The sequence below is a fragment of the Eupeodes corollae genome, chromosome 1, assembly GCF_945859685.1.
Source record: "Eupeodes corollae chromosome 1, idEupCoro1.1, whole genome shotgun sequence".
In the NCBI taxonomy this organism is placed as follows: domain Eukaryota; kingdom Metazoa; phylum Arthropoda; class Insecta; order Diptera; family Syrphidae; genus Eupeodes; species Eupeodes corollae.
This window is the reverse complement of record NC_079147.1, coordinates 244,204,084-244,225,083: the sequence shown is the minus strand read 5'-3', so window position 1 is coordinate 244,225,083 and position 21,000 is coordinate 244,204,084. Positions and strand designations below refer to the sequence as shown.

The following is a 21,000-nucleotide window of genomic DNA, read 5'->3' as shown; positions in this document are numbered from 1 at the left end:
TTTTATTGTTTGGTAATTGGTATTATTTTATTTGTTTTATTATTTTTGCTAAAATTCATTACAATTGGTGCAAGCTTAATCACTACATAACTAATTGGATATAATAATAACATTGTTCTTTTTGTTGTGAAATAAATTAATGATACAAATCTGGAAAGAGTTTAACATAGAAACGAAAAGAACAGAAACAAATAATAAGCAAAAGATCTCTTGGCTATCACAAGGAATACTGGTGCTGGTTGGTTTGCTTGATGAGGTATGTCTAACCCATAGTGGTCTAGTCGTCCTTGTCGTGCGAAGGGCGTGACGGTTTCTCCTGCGTTAGGAGAGTCTCGGGAACTTTCTCAACTTCGATGTATTCGTCGTCGTCCTCCTCGGCTGGCTTCTCGTCGAGGGCTTCATTTTTAAGCTCGAGTTTCTTGGATTCTACTTCTGGAGCAGCGGTTGGCAATTCGCCACCACCGGGGAATGATGTCTTGTTGTCATCGGTCACAGGACTTGCATCTCTGGCATGAGAGGCCTTTGATCGATCGCGGGTTTCATGATCGACCAAATGATGATCCAGTTCGGCTCGGAAGTAGAACTTGTCACTGCAAAGGTTGCAGTCGTAGGGACGTGAATTGGCACCGTGCTCGGCCATGTGGGTGAGAAGGCCAGCTGGAGCTGTGAAGACTGCCGAGCAGATGTAGCACGAGAAACCTCTGTCCTCGCAACCGGCAAATGTGTGCTCGACCAAGTGTTCTTGCAGTTTCTGGGCGTGGGGCATGATGACGTTGCAGAGATTGCAACGGTTCTCCACGTAACTTGGTTGTCCCGAATTGCCATCGAAGCTGTTGCGCTGGTTGGAATACTTGTTGTTGAGGTTGTGCTTGCGACAGCACTTGTCACAGACCTTGGCGTCCATTGTGTTTGGTATTGTTTCCAAGCACAGAGCACAAACACTCTCGGAAACTAACGATGACTTCGTGTGGAATCTGTAAGAATAGCATGTTTAAAAATCTCGCCCTAAATAGGAATTGGTTTAAGCAGAACTCACTTGGCATGAAGACCGATCTCAAAATCTGAGTGAAGAGTTTGGCGACAGCAAATGCATTGAACTGGCATCTGCCCCTCGGTGTTGTGGTCCAGTAGATGTCCCTTGAAAGCCATAACATCGGGCAGGGCCTTGGCGCAGTGGGAACACTTTCCCGACTGTCCGACCTTTGAGTGTTGTAACTTGTGCTCGGCGAGTATTGCTGGCGAAGGGAAGATCTCATCGCAGATCAAACACTTGTGCTTGCCGGTTGAGTTGTGACACGTCTTCATGTGATGTTCGAGCTCACTGCGTGACTTAAAGTTTCCACTGCAGTAAGCACAGCGAAGACTCACCCCGGTCTTGAGGTTATGCACGATCTTGCGATGGGAGTGAATTTCGGCCTCGGTGCGGAAATCGTTGCGTTCACACATCCCACAGCTGAAACCACCTCCGGCAGCAATTCCTCGATCTGACGGCTTGTTGGACTCTTGTGGGAGTTTTGGTGCGATTCTGTTGTTGTTGTTGTTACTGGGACTAGTGAACATGCTAGCGACGGGTCCTGCTGCGAGCTTGTCCTGTTGATGTTGGTTGTACATCTCAAGAATAGTTCGATTGGTGTCAAAGTAGCGTTGATTCAAGCTGGCATACACAAGTGATGGATGCTTCATAGCCGACCCAGTGTCGACTTGAAGAGGATTGTAGAATTTGTTCCCTGAGGCGTTGCCGAAGAGGTTCTTGCCCATGGCAAAGGCGTTGTAGTCCAGAATGCTGTTATTGTTGTTTTGGTTTGATGGAGGAGGCTTGTTGAAGAGAGCACTCATATACAATGGATTGATCGAATTCACTGGTGATGGATTGACCGTTTGAGGAGGAGGAGGGGTGGATTCAACTTCCTTCTGTCCATGATGGTGAGTTTGCATATGTCGATCGAGGAGGAATTCAACGTGGAAAGTCTCCGGACACGATGGACAACGGAACTGGCGGGCATGGGCAGCAAGATGAAAGTGCATTTCAAGCTCGGTGGAACAAACAGCTCGGCAGAACATGCACTGAATTGGTGATCCAACTATTGTCTGATGTCGGGTCTTAACGTGGATATGGAACTCCTGTTCACCGTGGAAGGTGTCCATGCAGGCTGAACAGCGGTAAATCTTCTTCTCCGGTGAGTGAATGCATGCGAAGTGAACTTGTACTGCAACCTTAGTTTCGAAGAGGTCCGAACACAACAAACACTTGAACAACGTCTGAATGTGATTGTCAAAAAGGTGCTTCTGGAGCTCATCTGGCTTAGAGAAAGTCTTACTGCAGTTCTTCTCGGTGCAGGCGTATTCAGAGCAAGTGATGAGAAAATGCGAAACAATGTGTCTCTCATACTCTGGCTGATCCCTTAGAGTCTGACCACAGTGATGACACACCAAACTGAGTCCCTGGACAATGTGCGACTTTAAATGATTGCGGAAGCTGTCGAAATCGGGAAAACCATCGCTGCACTGATTGCAAAAGAACACCCCCGGTCGATCGTTAGCTTCGACTGACTCTTGTGACGGAGTCTGAACAGATCGCCTGTTTTGGCTCAAATCAGTTGGTTCATCGTCGGTCTTCTCCTCAGCCTTAGGACTCGGCTCCTCAACTTTCACCTTTGTCTCATTCGACTTGGGCGTCGGCAGTCGTGGACTGAAAGTTCCTGTTGCAGCCAGCCGATTAAAATGCTCAAAATAGCTACTCGGACTCGATAGCCGATCAATGTGTGTCGTCCGCATGTGCTGAAACATTGCCGGAACACTGGGAAACTTCATAGTGCAGTACTCGCAGGACATTTGAAAACCACTCGAAGCAACAGATTGATTAGCCAGCGCCTCCTTCTCGTGCATTGCTTGAATATGACTACTCAGCTGTTCCATTGATGCGAAGTCGGACTGGGTGCAATACATGCACGTGACGTAGGAACTCCTCATACGCTTGGCATATTCTAATGTACTGGGAGATGGACTCTTAGTGTTGGCAATCGATGTATAACGACGTTTCTGCAAACTTCCATTACTCGAACCCGAACCAGTGGAACGAGGGCTGTAGTTGAGGGCAGCGGGATTACCTCCAGCAGCCAAAATCGCTGCTTGTTTCTTGTGATTCTGCATGTGTGATGTCAGGGCCGCAGCTGTGTTGTAGCCTCGATTGCAGATGGTGCATTGGAAGGGCTTCTGGTTGTCATGGGTTTTCATGTGGATCTTCAGATGATCACTGAAATACATAAAAATAGAAAAATTAGTTTTTGTATAATGAGCTACGATTAAAAGGGGTTTAAATACCCTTTAAATGCCAATGACACAATGTGAGCATTAGACAAAAAAGAGAGATTTTGAAAGGAGATGTCCATGCCTATTGACTTTTAATTTCTTAAAATTGGAATGACAAGAGAAGACATACTGTGGTAAACTAATCCACATTCGGCAAGTTCAGCTAAAAAACGAATCTCTGTACTTAATATTACAAAATTAATAGAGCCATGAGTATAACGGTTGAATTGTTAAGGAAGAGGATTTTAGAAGAAAATTATCAACTCTTGAGATTAGTAACACAAATAATCAAAAATCTAAACAACATTCTCCACTTATAGGGTGTTTTTTTTTGTCAGAGAAAGCTTTCAAATATATGCAATCCGTCTTTGGAATCTCAATGTCAAATGTTTTAAAAAACCAAGTAAGGTTCTGTTTTCACTAAACATTTTTTTTTCTTTTGTCAAATGTCATCTGTCAACTTACCTCCTTGAAAATGCCGCCTCACAATGTGGACACCTGTATCGTCTATCTCCAGTATGCAACTTTGTGTGTCGGTCACGAGACCGTTTGTGTTTGAAAAGTCTTGCACAGTAGTCGCATTTGAATGGAAGGTGCTCGGCATGGCTCTGTAAAATAAAGAACAACAAAATTCAACATTAATTCAAGAAAAAAAAAGATTGAAGCTTAAGATAGAAAAATATGCGGATACTCGAATTACTTGTGAGATGCATCATTCAGACCCCAAAAGACATGATATTTTTGCAAATGATGGACTTAACTTAAAACTCTTAAACAAAAAATAGCAAAAATGCCAAAAAAAAAGTCATAGAAAACATCTGTGAGACGGCTGAGGTGCTCTTTCACCCCTCAATCTCCCCAAGTACATGATTTCTTTTTATATAAATAAATACTCGTATCTTGTAAGAATGATGATAAAATATTCATACACTTTATTTGAGATCGCCAAGCCGACCGAACGACGACCGTACGCCTTGAGCATGCCAAATATAACATAATCAAGACATCTAGACTGTATAAGACATTTAACATAGGGGAAGGGTCGTGCTGGAGCAGTCTTGTGATGGTTGGCTCTGTGCAAAAGTGTGGATGATCGCTACGCATGTTAATTGCTACCGCCGCGCACATAAACCCAAATGGACACAAAAACTTCTCTCTGATGATAAGTGAGAGGTAGGGTATAGGTGGAGGTATATCTAGAAACATGCCAACTGTCCTGTCAGAGTCATATTATGTAGCTGCTGCGGTTGCACTTTGGGTCCAAAATGTCAACTCGCGCAAAATAAAAACACAAAAATTATCATTCCACTTTATTTGGAGCTCAAAGAAGGAGGAGAAGGCTGACAGAGACTGCATAGCCAAGTCGTAAAGTCACCGCGATATGCATATGAGATGTATAACTCTCATCATACACAACACAGTTCAGGAGACTCTGCAGACCTCCAGAAGATGTTATCCACCATCCAATTTCCATTCGTCCATAAATGTACCTATATAGAGGTGGTTCGGTCGGTGGTTGAGATTATAGTTTACACGAAGCATTTGCAAAGAGCAAACTATTTAATTGGAGCTGGCTCTCGAGACTTGCCCAAAACCCCAGCACTGCTTAGTGCTACCGTCGTGGTGTGCCTTCTGTGTGTCTTGTCATCGTCATCGTCATTAATGTCGTCAAAACTCTCGAAATATGTGCCCTTCATTCCGGGAAATCACATTTATGTCTTTGGACGGTCGTTGCGTCGTTTGAGCATTTAACGACTTGTAACTCCTCGAAATCATAGCTTCTTTTTAACCAACCTCACACCCTCTTCACCCCCCCCCCTCCTCGAAAGGTAGGTATAAGTATAATTGAGATATTTTCTATCGGCTAGGTGACGAAACTCTAAACCAGTGTATCACCAACCAATTTGACTACCTCTTTGCTTCTGGTCTCTTAAACCTCTTAAACCTCTGCTCCATAGTCGTCATATGTCTTAAGTTGGCGGCTTTTAACTTTTGAAGTTTTTTTATTTTTTAAAACAAAAAGAGAAGCACATGAAAAAAAAGAAGCCAACTCACAACCAGAACAGATTCCATATCTCTCGCTTTTTGACGCTGTCGCTGTTGCTGGCACTCACTTGAAATCACAGCCAAAATTAGTCAATTTGTATTCCAGTGAGCTGGCTTGAGTTTATTGCACAATATGAACAACTGATTGTGCTGGTTATTGTTTTTTAACTGCCCATTGCAAATCATCATCTCGCTCGGCACATACGAAATATCTTTTTTTTTTACTTTTAAAAATAAAAAAGTCGCACTCTGACAGGGACAAAGACGAACGAGGAAAAGATACGATCTTCATCCTTCATGCCTGGAACTTCTACTTCGACTTCGACTTCGACCCCTTTTCTTGACAGCAAATTCCTCAAAAAGTTACCTTCACTAACAACAGGAAAAAAAGTCAGTAAAACCAAAAAAAAACGTTTCGAGGCGCTGCGAAAGATGCCCAAAAATTTCATGTTTTATGTGAGTGGTGCCTGCGCTTGCTGCACTGCATTTGTCAGTGAGAATAAGATTTATATTTATTGCCATCCACAAAGTGCAATACTTCACCCTAAAAGAGTGCTCCTTGAATTCATGAGATTTATTTTCAAAAAAATTACGACAAAGACAACACACAAATTCCCCCAGATCAAGAGATATGAACTTTATTAGAGAAAGAGACCGGTCTAGCTGATGGGTCGGTCGGTCAATGTTGGAATTTCTTAGAACCCTGCAAAAGTTTCTCTCTGCACATTTTGCTCCTCATGGATTGGATATGTGTACTTCTCATACTGATGATGGCTAAAGTATCAGCCGAGAAATTACTGAAATTGTAAGCAGTGTACGTGAGTCCAGGGTCAACGTAAAATCAATATAGTCAAGAGTTGATGGTCCAGAGAAATATGTATTTATTGATCTGCCCGCAAGTATAGCTATTGGCATAACCGCTGCTGCCGCTCCGCGTCATGGGTTTTGTTAAAGTAGTCAGGCAGTGCGAAAATATTCTTGCAATTCACCTCTAATAAGCGCAAACACTGTTAATTACCCCCCTCATTCTCGTTTCGGAAAAAAAGAAGGAAAACAAAAAATACATAGCAAAAAACATGAAGGAAGGAATATCCTTTTAGGGAGAAATCAACAAGGAACATCAAAAACCATGAGCGGATATGGAATAAAGATTTTAGGGGGGTTTGAATTGGGGGTGGAATAAATTTATTGAAAAATATTAAAAAATTAAATTGTTTGAAGCTTTGATTTGGGGCATAATCATTTTAAATTGCTGACTTGTGGATTCAAAGCATATTTTGAAAACTTGACATGACAATGACATTTCTGTCATTTAAGTTCTTCATTATTTTAATGTCAGAAAAAATATTTATTTAAATGTAGTATCAGACTTTTTTTTTTAAATTTCTGCTTAAATAAGATCGATTGCGCATATTAAAAATCTTATTTTTTTTTAAATTTTTAAGTATCCCTCCATTCGTGACAACACAGTACTCGCACACAAAAATGGTTGAGAGTTTTAAGTCACTATGCTAATTTAATTATTTATTAAATATAAAAAGTTTTTAAGTTTTATTTGACTAACTTAGACAAAATAAAGAAAGCAGAAAATTATAATTTTGACCAATTTGACGAAAAAAAAAACTTAATAGTTTTAGAGTTATTTTGAATAGACCGTTATTAACTTTTGAAGCAGTCATCTTTTCACAGTTTTCATCACTAAGAATATAGCGATACAATCTTTAACAAAGCACTTAAATTGTTCAAATTCACTATAAAAATGCCACCAAATTAGTGAGTTTTTGTCAATACTGGCATATAAGACTTTTCGAACCATGAAACTTGGCGAAATTAAAACAAAAATTGGAACGTTCGCATTATAAAATTTTTGTTAAACTTGTACTTAATAGATCTGTTTCTTTTAAGGGTGCTTTGGGTCATTATCCTGCATGAACTCTCATTTGGTTGGCACCTTCTCTTTAGTTAATGTAAGCATAACTGAATTTAAGATGTGAACATAATCCACATTGCACATCTTATCCTTGATCCAAAATATTGGACGTACACCAGATGCTGAAGAGTATTCCCACCACTGTGCTTCACTGTCATTCTTTGTGTATTTTTACTTAAAGGTCTTGTCTTTTGGCCCTCTCACATACATTTTTCCATTGGAAAAAACAAATTTATCTTCGTTTCATCCCACTACACAACGTTATTCCAATAAGAACGGTGTAAGTGTTTGTTTTCAAAGGGAAGTCTTTGTATAATGGTTTTCTAGGCTAAAAATGGCACTTTTTGTTGACTTCTACCAGGAAGACTTGCTTCTATAAGTTGGTTTCATATTGTTCTAGCTATATCTGATCCGCTTTTGAGTTGTCTTAAAGAAAGAAATGGTTTCTTCTTACTCTTACCTATAGTGTGTCAAAAGGCGAATAAGTTTATCTTTTTTTCATCTTGTTCCTTGTCTGGGCGTGAATGTAAAGTTTCAAATACTTTTTTCATCGAACAGTTTAAGGTCCCATACTTATTAAAATTATAGACGTCTTTTAAAAAATTTAGTTAGTATCGAAAATAAGATATCTGACAAACTAATAAACAAACTCAAAAACCCTATTTGCATGAATTAAAAACTGACCCTTAAGTTAGGATAACAATTAAATTCCAGGCAAAATCAGCATAAGCTTCAAACTTTTTACTATTAAGTGAAAACATTATTATTATTTATTATTTTTTCCATCACTGTATAACAGTAGGTAGAAGACAGTTCAAATGATTTAATTCAACAGGTCTGGTCGTCATTCCAAGTCCACTATGTTGGCCAAATTTTAGTCCACTGGCTCAGAGAACAATTTGCCAACATCTGTACGTGAACGAAGGGCAAGATCTGCCACAAAAATTGGTGTTTTTCGAGAGAATGTACATCAGAATATCGCTCACAAGAACTTGGCTCGTCTCAGACCATATATGTAAATAGGTGGCGCATTTTGTATCGTGATTTGGGCCTGCACCATACAAAATCCACCTAACCCAGGAGCTGAAACCAAATGACCATACGCGGAGTTTTGTAGTGACTAATTGAATTTTAGAGCAATTGGAAGTTGATCCCAATTTTGGTCGAAAAATCTTTTTTAACAATGAGGTCCATTTATAGATGAATGGGTACGTGAATAAGAAAAATTTCCGGATTTTTGAAAAACAAATTTTAAGTTTTGAATCTTGAATTTTAAATATTTACAGAAAATATGTGTTGAATTTGAAGGTTTAAAAGCCTGTAAAAAAAAATAATAAAATCATTTAAATAATAAAATCCAATAGCCAAATCCACGAGGTTAATTGAAAAAGCATTTCTTCACAGCATAAGATTTGGAGTCAATCATGACAAAAAATCTTGTGTTTTAAATTGAAGAACTTATGTTATCTACACTAATATTATAAAGAGGAAAGATTTGTATTTTTGTATGTAACGAATAAACTCAAAAAGTACTGCACCGATTTTAATAGTTCTTTTTTCATTTTAAATCTTCATTATCACTGAGTAACATAGGCTATATTTAGTACTGGATTAATATAGAAATCTTTAGAAATTCCTATTAAAACCAACCGAACTTTTAAAAACTTAGCCATAAAACGTCTTTCATCGCATACGCTGCGAAGAGTATTAATGATAGGACAAAAATATGTTCGACAATATTAAAGAATACAAGACTATTGATTTAAGAATTAAGAGATAATTGGATTGTAGCAACTATCATTACGGGTCCCACGGCCGGCCGGTCAGCTCGCACATGTTCTGCGGATCCCGATGTTACCAACTGATTATAGTTCCAATCGCCCTAACAATAAATAAATCTCAGGGACAAACTTTTTCCATAGTTGGTATCGACTAAAGGATGCTTTTACCACGGGCAATTGTATGTGGCACTTTCCCGAGTAGATCTCCTGAAAATCAATACGTTTTGTTGCCACATACGAATACAACAGCCAACATAGTGTACAGGGAGGCTTTTAGATAAGCATACATTTCTTTCAAATTTAGTGATCATGGTCGTTTTAATTAGCATGATTATAACATAAAAATGTGTACCTATTAATGTCTACCCGTGCGAAGCCGGAACGGGCCGCTAGTAATTTATAATTATACATTTTTATCATTTCGGTTCCTTTGAATATTATCTTCTTTGATCTATTTTTTGGATAATCGAGGTTATATCCATTTTTTAGAAAAACACATTGTTGAGTGCTTATTTATTTGCATCATTCAAAACAATTTTAAAAATTTTTCCAAAAAAATATAATTTATGAAAAGAATTGTAAAGATGTGTTATTAATGCAGATGAATCATTGAGAAGTGAAACTGATGCAAGATGTAAAGTTAGTTTTAAATTCAATTGACGCCCTTTACTTTGTGGCGAAATCAAACAATGTTTAATCTTATAAATTGTAGCTAGTCTTTTGCTTAAACCGGAAATTTTGTAGCTTGCATGGTTTTGAGTAATTGAATTTTTCGGAATTTAGGGGACAAAGTAATAATAATCTCAATTTGTAGCTTTTTAAATTTCTTTGAATTGCAAACATTTTGTTTTTCTAGCTACAACCGTTAAATTTACTATTCAAAATTCCGTACGAAAGTATTTGATTTCAAAAATTACAGCTTTCAAAATTACAATTTGCTCCGCAGTTGATTTACTACCTTTTAAGGGTTATTTTTGTATTCCAATTAAAAGTTTCAAAAGTGTACTTTTGGATCGCCAAAGGCAAAAATTGTATTTTGGCGAGAAAGTTAGCCCGAAGTTGAGCTTAGAACATCAAACAAAAAATGTGAAGTTAAAAGAAAAGTATTTGCATGCATTTTTTCACAATTTTTTTAAAATTTCTATTGTAAAAAAATACTTGACAGATTTTTCTAAAACTTCTTTCTCGATGTAAATATCAGTTAAAAAAATACATTTGAAACAATATTCCTCCAAAAACTTTGTTTTAAATTCTAGGACCTTTGAAAAGTCGAATTTTAATATTTTTTTCTTAAAAACTCAAAAATGTTACAATACCTTCCAATGAAAAGTTAATGAAATCAAAACGACTAGGTTTGATATCTAATTACAGAAAAAACATTCAAATTCCATGCGTACAAGTTGAAGGTACATTGAAAACCACTAACGATATGGTTTTCTTCTATGACAAGTCCTAACCGTTTAGCTTTGATGCTTACATAATTTGAATAAAAACCATCAAATACCAAAAAAAGAGAAACTTTAAAGCGAAAATGTTGTTCAACATTTTTAACAACATTGTGTTGTGTGTTAAAAATATCGAATATTGTTAAAAATTGTAATATCTTAACGCAATTTATTTAAGTCAGTAAAATATTGAATCAGAAAGTTCAACGATTTCGATTGGTATTAAATTGACAATATCTGCGGTCAATAAGTAACTCAGTTTTTATAAATTCAAAGCGGACACTGAGGCGTTTACTTGTCTTTATTTTGCAAAGTAATTTAGCTCTGATAATATGATTTGACAGAATCTTCATCTGCAAAGTTACAGAATTTGAGGTCTTACATATTTGAAATGGGCAAATAAAATTTTACGGTAGGGTAACATTTGTATGTACTTAAAGAATTATTGGACTGTTTTCCAAAATTAGAGCCCAAAATAACCAAATTGCATCGAAATAAGAATATCTATGAAAAACTGTTTGAAATATTAAATTTTGAGCAATAATTGAATAGGTGCCATTTCCTAAACTGCTTTTTCTTCATGTCTTCTGATTTACATCGAGAAAAGCTTCAGGGATTGAGTATGTTCCAAAATTATTTGTTGGTTCCTCGTCTTTTTCAAAATGGCATATTTCTTAAACTGCTCCATGTTCTTTTTTTTATAACTCCTAAATCACCCTTAACCTTTTGTTCAAGTTTCAAAAATTAAATCAAGACTTAGGTAACAGCGAAGCCATTGCACACCCCTTCCCCCATATTTCTCTACGCTCTTGAACTTCAACTTTCTATATAAAACTTTGCAAGTATAAGAATGAAAAAATAAAAAAGAAAGAAAATAAACTCCACTCACCTGTTCATGCTTCTTGAGATACCCAAGGCGCGGAAATGATTTATCACAGAACTGACACTGATAGGATCCATCGCGGTCGGTCGCGCTCTTAATGCCATCACTTGTCAACTTATCCAACAACTTTGCCGAATCCCTATCGATTTTCCGCAATTTCGTTGGTATTTTCACGGAATGTTTGTCACCGCCACCGCTACCGCTGCCGCCGCCGCCGCTGTTAACGTTGCTGTTGCCATTGAAATTGCCATTGCCGCTATTTGCGCCACTGATGCTGTTCGAGGTGGTGGAATTAGTGTTGGTGGTGGTGGTTGTGGTGTTTGTTCCAACAGCATCATTGGCACCACCACCACCATTTGACGTAAGGAAAACCCTTTCCTCGCTAGAATTTGCGGCGTCGTCATCTTCGTCTGCATCCCCGTCACGAGCCTCATCGTCGTCTTCATCATTCTCATCGTCGTCCTCGCCACCGACACCGCCGCCGCCAATGACACCACCAGTAGCAGTTGCTCCATTTAAGGCTGAAACACGTCGATTGTGATGCCTGTCGCGGTTGTGACCATTGCCGTTGCCGCTGTTCTGTTGCTGCTGCTGTTCGCATTGGTATTGCTGCTGCTGCTGCAAGTGGTGATGCAGCCTTTGCTGTTGATGATGATGATGGTGATGGTGAAGATGATGGTGATGCAGTGAGTTCGGAGTAATTGTCCCATCCGACATGGAGGGCGAGTAACTGGACGAGGTGTGTGTCGAGTACAGATCTGGAAAATTAAGACGTTTTCGATTAATTTAAATTCATTCAAATGACATCAACAACCACCAGACTGATGTTGTCTTAATTAAAACACCCTCTGTCGTAGGTGTCATATCATATCGAAGTCGAAGTCGCGCAGTACAGATCGCAGCTTCTGCTCCTGCTCCTGCATACAAGATGTTAACAAGTATAGCAAAACCCCTAATTAATTAAGTGGCATTATAATCTGGTGTGGTGACTAAAGAGGAAGTGATGGTTCCAAAACAATGAAGGCAGAAAAATCTTTGGATTCAGTTTGCGGTCTATAATTGAATTAACGCGCGTGGCGGACTTATAGCTTATTATCAAGAGAAGGGGCCGACGCGACGTACGACGCGACTTCGAAGCTACCACTAATACCCTCGCCGTCGCTGTCACACGCCACCGCACCGCTACTGTTTCGTGTTGTAGGGATAATATGTATTTGCTGATGAGACTGACTTGGATTAATTGGAAGGGGAGGTCTAATTATTATCTGGCGACATAAAACTAAACACAACATTACGCTGCGCCATGATAACGATAAGTTAGTCGCTGCTGTTTTGCGTTTTGTGTATATATAAATTGAAATTCTCCCCGATCAAGTGGCGTTACATGACAATTAGACGGAAGGGAAACTTCAATTAAAATCATTGTCCATCGTCGTCGCTCGTCCAGTGTCTTGTCTTTTATAGAGTCCAGAGTCTTGTGATACTTGGGGCTTTATAAAAATTTTAAGCGCGGGCGGTCTTATTAAAAAAAAAAGTATCATGCATCGCGGCTTAGTTTTGAAAAAAAAAAAACATGAAGACCACCACTTTCCGGTGGATTTGAAAAACAAAAGGAAAACATTTTGAAGAAGAAGCAAATGTTTTGTCTTTCGTTCCTCGCATTTCCGTGCTTAGATCATCATCATCATAACATCAAAGTGTGAGATTTCAAATAGATTTTAATAAAGCATGAATCACGAGATATGATAACTTGGCCTTTTAAATTGGAAAGACCGACCCGACACAGACATTGTGGTTGTTTGGGGGCACAAGAAGCTTGTTTTGATTTCATTGAGCTTCTAGTAGATGCAAGAGGATTAGTTTTATGTCTCATTGCAAGATATCAATTAAATAAGGCTTTAGTCATAGTTGATAGATGTATAACGGTTTTTTTTAAGGCTTTTCTTGTTTTAATTCTAAATTAACTATAACACATCGAAAGGAACACCAGTTTTAATTTGAACTAATTATTAATGATTTAGAAACTGAGGGAGGAAATTGTAATGTTATTGTGATAAAAGCAACATAGTTCCCACGATTTTCAAGACTGCTATAATATGTGTGTTTCCCGTCGTCGGAAGAAGAAGTTTGATTAGAAGTTTTATTATTATTACCTAATAAAACAGTACTTTATTTGACGTACTATTTGACAAGTTATGTTCCTAGTTTTGAATATCAATTTATTTGGGAAACATTTTTTACCCAGAGGAAGCACGTTAATTTGTATGTTTATTAACTTTAAGAAAAGTATCTTAAAAATAAATAAATTGGTTGACACAACGGTCCATAAAGAACCAGGACGTAGTCAATACAGTACAGTTTATATGCCGAATCCAAACTGCTAATTTGAGAAAGCACCTTTCATGACAAGATTTACTCAAAAGGCAGTACCCCTGAAAAAACTTTTAGGTGGCATAGGTAAAGATTGAACTCAAGACTACTTGCATGACAGCCCTAAGCACTAATCATCACGTTACGGGTACTACAAAAATAACTTAATATATAAAAATTGACTAAGTTGTAACGAGAAAATATTTTAAATATGTAGTTTTGCAACTGAAGTTATTAGATATCACACTTAAAAAATGAAATTTCTTCAAATTCAATAACGTACTGCGATGCGACCCACACTGATAACTTCCCATTGGTGCCATTAAAAATGATTTGACGAATTGAAAATTGACATTTTTCGACACTTAACTAGACACTAGAATCTAAACCAAAGACTTCTAGAGAGATGTCTGTGCGTGCTTGTGTACGTAAGTTCACACATTCGTCGTTAGTGGTTTGAAATACCATTTTTCGTCGTCCAAATCTCAAGAAGAGATATCGATTCCAAATTTATTTTTTTTTACAAATAATAGCATCGAAAGATGAAGAAAGGACTTGATCATTGACTTAACCAATAACGCAAGCGATTTTAATTAAATTTTAAATTATATAAATGTGACGTAATACCAAATAAGTACAGTTTTGAAAATAAAAAATCAATAACATTATTTTTAAAACTCACAAAAAAAACTGAAAACAAATATTTATCACCTCGATAATGATATTAACTCCAAAGTAATTGTATGTATCGAACAATAAGGTTTTTAACATCTTTCTAAATTTTGGAAAAATTTACAGTCAATGTTTTTTTTTAATGAAAACTTCTTGAGAAACTACTACTGAGCTTAGTAAAAATTGAAAATATAGCCTTTAACTAATTTTATCTTATAAGAAATATTGTTTTTAAAATTTAATTGTTTATATTTTTATACAAAATAAGAATCTACAGAAAATATTACGCAATATTGGTAAAAACTGACGTTTGATTTGATTATCTCGAAATAGATGAAAGTTTTGACTTCAAAATAATTTAATTGCATGCAGAATTTTGTATATAAATGTTAGATAATATTCTTGAAAACAAATGTATTTTTTTTACACAAATTTAGTTGAAAAACTTTTTTTTACAAAACACGAAAACGTACAAAAACAATACGATTCAAGTTTTATCAAAACATGGAAAGATATGGACTTCAAATTTTGTATTTCACACAAAATATTGACAACTGTCAAGTTAGCACTACATTTTTCTAAATTTAAAAAAAAAACTGAGTATGAACGCTTACACAGTAAGATAATAGATATCTTATTAATTAGTGAAAGTCCATGACTTAACTTTATATAACAATTCAAATTTTTTTAAAATACGGTAAGAAAATAATATACAGTTAAATTATATACAAAAAAAGAGAATAACAATAATTTATAAATAAAATATTAATTCACGTTAAAATAGAAATAATAGAAATAGAAGAAAAAAAAGATAGTTAAGTTAGTTAAAGTTAAGAAGAGAAGATAGTACATTGAGTTAAGTTAGTTGCTTGGTTCGAAAAGAAGATTTTAATACTTTTTTGGAAAATATGTATATCACTTATATCCCGCAAATGAGTTGAAAGTGAGTTCCAGAGGCGACATGCAGCGATTAAAAATTGCCTTTCTGAGATCTAATACGAAAATCGTGGCCAAATTACCGATGTCGATCTATTCGATGTTGACATTGTGATTTTTTCAAACAGATAAGCTGGTTAGTGTGTTTTCAAGATTTTAAAAAATAGTATCAATGTTCGAAGCTTCATGAAGTCATTAAAAGCCATACTAAGCAGAATCTCTTGCAATTGTGAAATATGGTCGTACCTTCTTAAGCCAAAGATGTATCGAATGATACTATTGAATGCTATGTTTAATTTATGTTTGCTGATGGAATCGCAGTTATAAAAAATTTCGCTTCCATGAGTGAGAGCAGGCATTACAAGGGTCCTTGCAAGCATTAGTCTGGTTTTAAATAGAGTGATGTTTTGGGTGGTCCACAGCGTTCTAAGCGTTCCATAAGTCTTACCTACTAATTGGTTGATGTGGTCATTCCAGATCAATGTTTTATTGAAGATTACTCCTAGATTTTTACTGGAATTTACGAATTCTAATGGGTTCTGGTTAAGAAATATGGAAGGAAAGTATGTTAAGTCTAATTTTTTTCTTGATATAACCAGGCATTTGCATTTGTTTGCGTTGAGAACCAACCCATTGCACGACGCACGCCCAGTAGGATATCTTTTCTAGTTCTTGGTTCAGGGTGAAAGCGCAGTCGTCATTCGAATGCTTGTGAAAAGTCTAATAGGACTAAAAAAGTTACATTATCAATATCGAGTTCAGTCCTTATGTCTTCAATTATTCCGAACGAAAACCTGATTGAACATCGACTAAAAGGTTATTGCGACTGACAAAGTTGTTTAATTGTTTTTGCATTATCCTTTCACATACCTTAGACAGAAATGGAAGTATTGAAATTGGTCTATATTCATTGCAGAGCGAGTTTTTGGGGATGGGAATTATTTTTGCTTTTTTCCATTGATGTGGGAAAATGCCAGCCGTAAGAATTGAAAAAAAATCCAAACATTTTTTTTACTTTCATTTTTTAAAAAACGGGGGGTAAGTAGTGAGTGCGTGAAGTTAGTCCCTTTTTTTATTTTCCTATTTTGGAAAGTTGTTCCAGGTTTTTCCTTGGACTTTTTTTGGAATATTTCTTTCCACAACTAATTTTAAACAAAAAAGCTACAATTAATTGCATACTCAGTTTTTGAGATTTGGAAAAATGTAGTGCTAACTTGACAGTCGTAAAATATTGTTACTTATATTTCGTTAAAGTTTTAGACATATCGATAGACGAATACGAAAGGGAAGTTAACATTGTGAGTCGCATCCCAGATTTTTTCTATATATAATTTTACCTTATTGTATGTATTAATATTGAAACCCAATGATTTTGTAACTAAAAGCAGATTTTCTAAGTCTTGTGAATACTATTTTTAATTTATACACAAATTTGTAGTTACTCTTAACATCTTTATGTATTTTTTTTAAGTGAACGGGTATGTTCAAAATAAGCTAATTCATAGATTTTGACATCAACTTGTAATTTAAACAAATTCGGCTTTATTTACATCTTATCACAAAATATACTAAAACAAGTTAACAATGTGACCACTTTTTTCTATCACGAATGAATGGATATTTATCATGTTTAGGTTTGAAATAAATGGTTTGAAAAGAGGTTTCCAAAGTGAGTGCAATTATATTACTTGCGAACTGCTGCATTCCGAATTTTATAATAAAAGACGCATTTGATGTATTAACGAAGAATATTATAAAGTGTACACAAAACAAAAATTGAGAAACATTTAAAGAAATTTCAATGAAAAAAATGCGTATACGCCATAGTGTACAATTGTTTGTTATTAAAAGAACACACTAGAAAAGTCCATTTGCATTTATTTTATTTTAGCAATTCCTTTCTTTATCTGTTGAAATCTGTTTTCAACACTTATTCTTTCGATGCTTTTTTTAAATTTTAAAATAAACTCATACAAAAGAAGGTCCTTTTTCTTAAGATATTACGACTTAAATTGTTTGTACCATTTTCCACAACTTACTGAAGGTACATCACTCAAATATAAAACATACGGAATTTAAATTGGATTAATACATTGTCCTTGAATAAGTACATGAAACTAAAGTGAAAAACTTGAGAACACTTAAGCCACCTACTGCTTCGAATATAGAAATAATGTAAGACGTTGTTAAATTATTATTGAAACACAAAACTGAGTCGAGTATGAATCGAGATCAAGAGAAATGATAGGAATTGAAAAAAAGGAATTATAAACTGTTTTAACGGTGAGTTCCCGAAAAAGTTTGAAATCGACGGTAAATGTTTGTCACTAAATTGAAAATAAATGTTTTTTTAAGTCAAACATAACTAAAATCCATCAGCAAATCATTACAAAATGGCTGCAGACAAATGTATCAACATAAGCGGTTTTTGGGAACAACAAATAAAATACAAATAGTCTGCTTTGAGTTACAAACTCATTGGGTTTCAATATTAGTATACACGTTGAAATAAGGTAAAATTATATAAAAACAGCAGCTAGGATGCGACTCACACTGTTAACTTCCCTTTCGTATTCGTCTATCGATATGTCTAACACTTTAATAGTTACAAATCTACTTGTTACCAAGTTGAATTAAATTGCACGTTTGGTTTACTCCAACTTGTTTTTGTGAGTTAAATTTTCAATGAGGTCAGTCTTTGCAGTTAAAGAAATTTAAACAACAATATAAACGTTTTTTTTAATTATTACCTAATGATGAACAAAATTTCCTGTGATAGAAAGTTTAAATGTTAATATTTTTGCAAAACCTAGATCAAAAAACAATTCAATATCAATTTGTTTTTGAGAAAATTTGAAATATGTACAAATATTTTTTAGAAGCTTAATAGTTTTGGTATCCGTGGCGTGATGGTTATCCCTTTGGACTCTTAATCCAAAGGTCTTGCGTTCAATTCTTGCTGTGTCATTATAAGTCTATTTCTTTCAGAATAACAGAAATTGACAATTCTTCAATAGGCTTTCTTAAATTCGCCCTTCGAATTCGAAAATAAAACGAAGAAATTAAAATTAAAAATTCTGTAAGTAAACAGGCTCTGGCTTTTCAACACCTGCAACAACACTAAATTTATATATTTTTTTTATTAAACAGTTCTATGAAAGGTTAAGCTAGTCAATGCTCTAATATTTGTTTGAGAAAATGGGGAAAACAGGGGAATGTATTTTAGTTTAAAAAATTTTTTTTTTTTTAAAATTATGATTGCAATTCGTTTTCTATAGATATTGGAACAATGTTTTGAAAATAAAAAATCAGTAAACGTATTTTATAACTAAAACAATAACCTAAAAACAAATATTTTTACGAGCAGAAATTACATTAACTCCATGCAAAATTATTGTATGAATTGGAGAATAAGGTTTTTAACATCTGGAGAAATTTTGGGAAAATTTGAAAAAATAAAACCCTAAAAAAAACTATTACCAGTTTTTAAAAACTGGTTTTTGACACATATAGATTTAAAATAATTTTTTTTTCAAAACAACATCTTAATTCATCAGAGCTAACAATACGTTCGTTTAGATTCATAAAGGAAAATTTTTTACCATAAAAAATAAAATCCTGGATGATTTTTGATGCATTAACGTGCTTTGTTTTTTTAAGTTTTCACCAACATTTTGCACAAATTATGATATCTTTTTATCCGCGTGAAGAAAAAATATACAAAAATTCATTTGAAAAACACAATATTACATGACAAGTTGAATAAAGTTTTGTTTGGTTCTCCTTGTAAATCAGAACTAAAAAATTACATCAAACTATGCAGAAAGAGACTGGGTGAAAAGTAATTTAAATTTTGACTTTTATTTATAAAATAGATGTCACCTCTAATAATTTTCAAACGATAAAAATATTATCTCTAGAACAATTGTATCCATTGAAGAACATCATTTCTGACATCTGATACAATTTTAGGAAAATTCGAATTGAAATACAATTTCTAGCATTCGTACAATTTGACTTTCGACTTGATTATCTTAAAAAAATATATAGGGATGGGGCATACAGTGATAACTTCCCATCCGTAAGTCAATATATTTCTTTGAGTCGAAATCATTTCTTATCAGTGTTTTTTTTATGATTTTTAAAAAAACCAGTAGAGCGCAATTTTTTTATTTTCATGACAAAAAAAAGCTTATACAAAATATCATTAGTGGCGTACCCAAAATTCATAATTTCAAAACTGCTGAGTGCTTCTGATACGCAAGTAGGTACGCATAAGGAAACTAAAAATGTAGATTCTGGGGATATCAGTGAAAACTTCTCAATATTTGCAATTCCACAAATCGAACCAATTAAATATTGCTTCGAATAGTGCAAACTTGCTTTTTAAAAATAGGTAATACTAATCTACATGAATAATAAAGTTTTACCATTAAATTGTTTATCCACAACAATCTCATTAGCCGTCGGCATTTCAATTGAAAAAAAAAAACTTAAAATTAACAACAGCTTGTAAACAATGCAAGTTATGAGAAAATCCTTAAAAAAAGTGAAATTTTAAATTGACTAACCTTAGGTACTATAGTTATTATTGAACTATAATTATGAAGAATTGTAATAGTTGGCTGATTGATACTTGACAATACTGAAAGTTTATTAAATTTATGAATTTTTATAAAAATATTACTGATCTCTGTAAAACATGAGCGATCGCTCACACTCTTAGTTTTGTACAGCTATAAGGTATTTGAAAATTGATATTAAAGATGACTTTAGGTTGAGAAGTTATCTTGTGGTGAGGACGTTCATTCAAATTCTGACATTTGTTAATCTTATACTTAATTGTGCATTAAGGTTGTTAAGATCAACGCATTTAGTTTGCCAGATAAAACCTAGCCTTAAGGTTGTATTCACACTAAACATTTCAAAGGAAGAGTGATAAGTGCAAAGTAGCCTTAAAATCTATTTTTTTTAATAAAACATAAATATTAAGTATACCTGGATTTCCATCTTTGGTAGCTTGAATCTTTTCAATTAAATTTTCCAATCTTGAACTTGGACCGCGATAAAGCATTTTTAATGCCATCATCATTAGAAACAAATCAAAACTAACTTTAAACTTTTATTTGTTTATTTTTTTTTTTTGAATTTAAAAATAATTTAACGTAACAATTTTTAACACTACAATAACTTTCTATAATTGTTAATTTCACTATCTAAAACAAGTTCACTTTAAGTAAACCTTAAGTTGTATAAATGTAACTTTATTTAAAGGTATTTATCACCCATTGTATTTTTTAAAATTCTTAAATTTTTTGTATTTATTTTCTTTACAAAACCACAATCACTTCACAATCCTTTATTTATATTTCAAAGAAGATAGAAATATCCTTTTTAAATGTCACCTTTCAGTTCAATCATCTTCAAAAAAAACATTTAAAATATTAATAAATAATCCAACCGAAAAAAGGACCCTTAGGATCGCGCTTTTATGCAATTGGTAATTGTTTTATTTTCGATTGTGCGTGATGGTCTCCCCCAAACAGGAAACACGTCCAAATTTCTCGAGCACCAAAGAATAACTACTCTGCTATCACCGAATCCGAAACGAATGAAAAATAATAAAAC

General features: G+C 34.8%; 1 protein-coding gene across 2 annotated transcripts; it reads right to left on the bottom strand.

Moving 5' to 3' along the window:
• On the bottom strand, positions 1–20,667 carry LOC129940827 (zinc finger protein 423 homolog). Of its 2 annotated transcripts, none has more exons than XM_056049323.1 (5): positions 20,371–20,667; positions 11,401–12,152; positions 3,775–3,917; positions 1,037–3,253; positions 1–974 (listed from the first exon to the last, which is right to left on the bottom strand). In XM_056049323.1, exons 1-5 carry the CDS (start codon positions 20,462–20,464, stop codon positions 278–280), a joined length of 3,903 nt encoding a protein of 1,300 aa, XP_055905298.1. In that variant the 5' UTR covers positions 20,465–20,667; the 3' UTR covers positions 1–277. The 2 variants fall into 2 exon arrangements, with proteins under 2 accessions (XP_055905298.1, XP_055905299.1); XM_056049324.1 differs by lacking the exon at positions 20,371–20,667 and adding an exon at positions 12,209–12,442.
• Positions 20,668–21,000: the final 333 nt, after the last annotated feature.

Excerpts from the sequence above, each read along its gene's own strand:
- LOC129940827 (XM_056049323.1), bottom strand. The coding sequence starts at position 20,464 with ATGATGATGGCATTAAAAATGCTTTATCGCGGTCCAAGTTCAAGATTG. Across the intron at positions 3,254-3,774 it reads GAGGCGGCATTTTCAAGGAG|TGATCATCTGAAGATCCACA; the intron begins GTAAGTTGACAG and ends TATGTATTTCAG. Across the intron at positions 975-1,036 it reads GAGATCGGTCTTCATGCCAA|ATTCCACACGAAGTCATCGT; the intron begins GTGAGTTCTGCT and ends CTATTCTTACAG.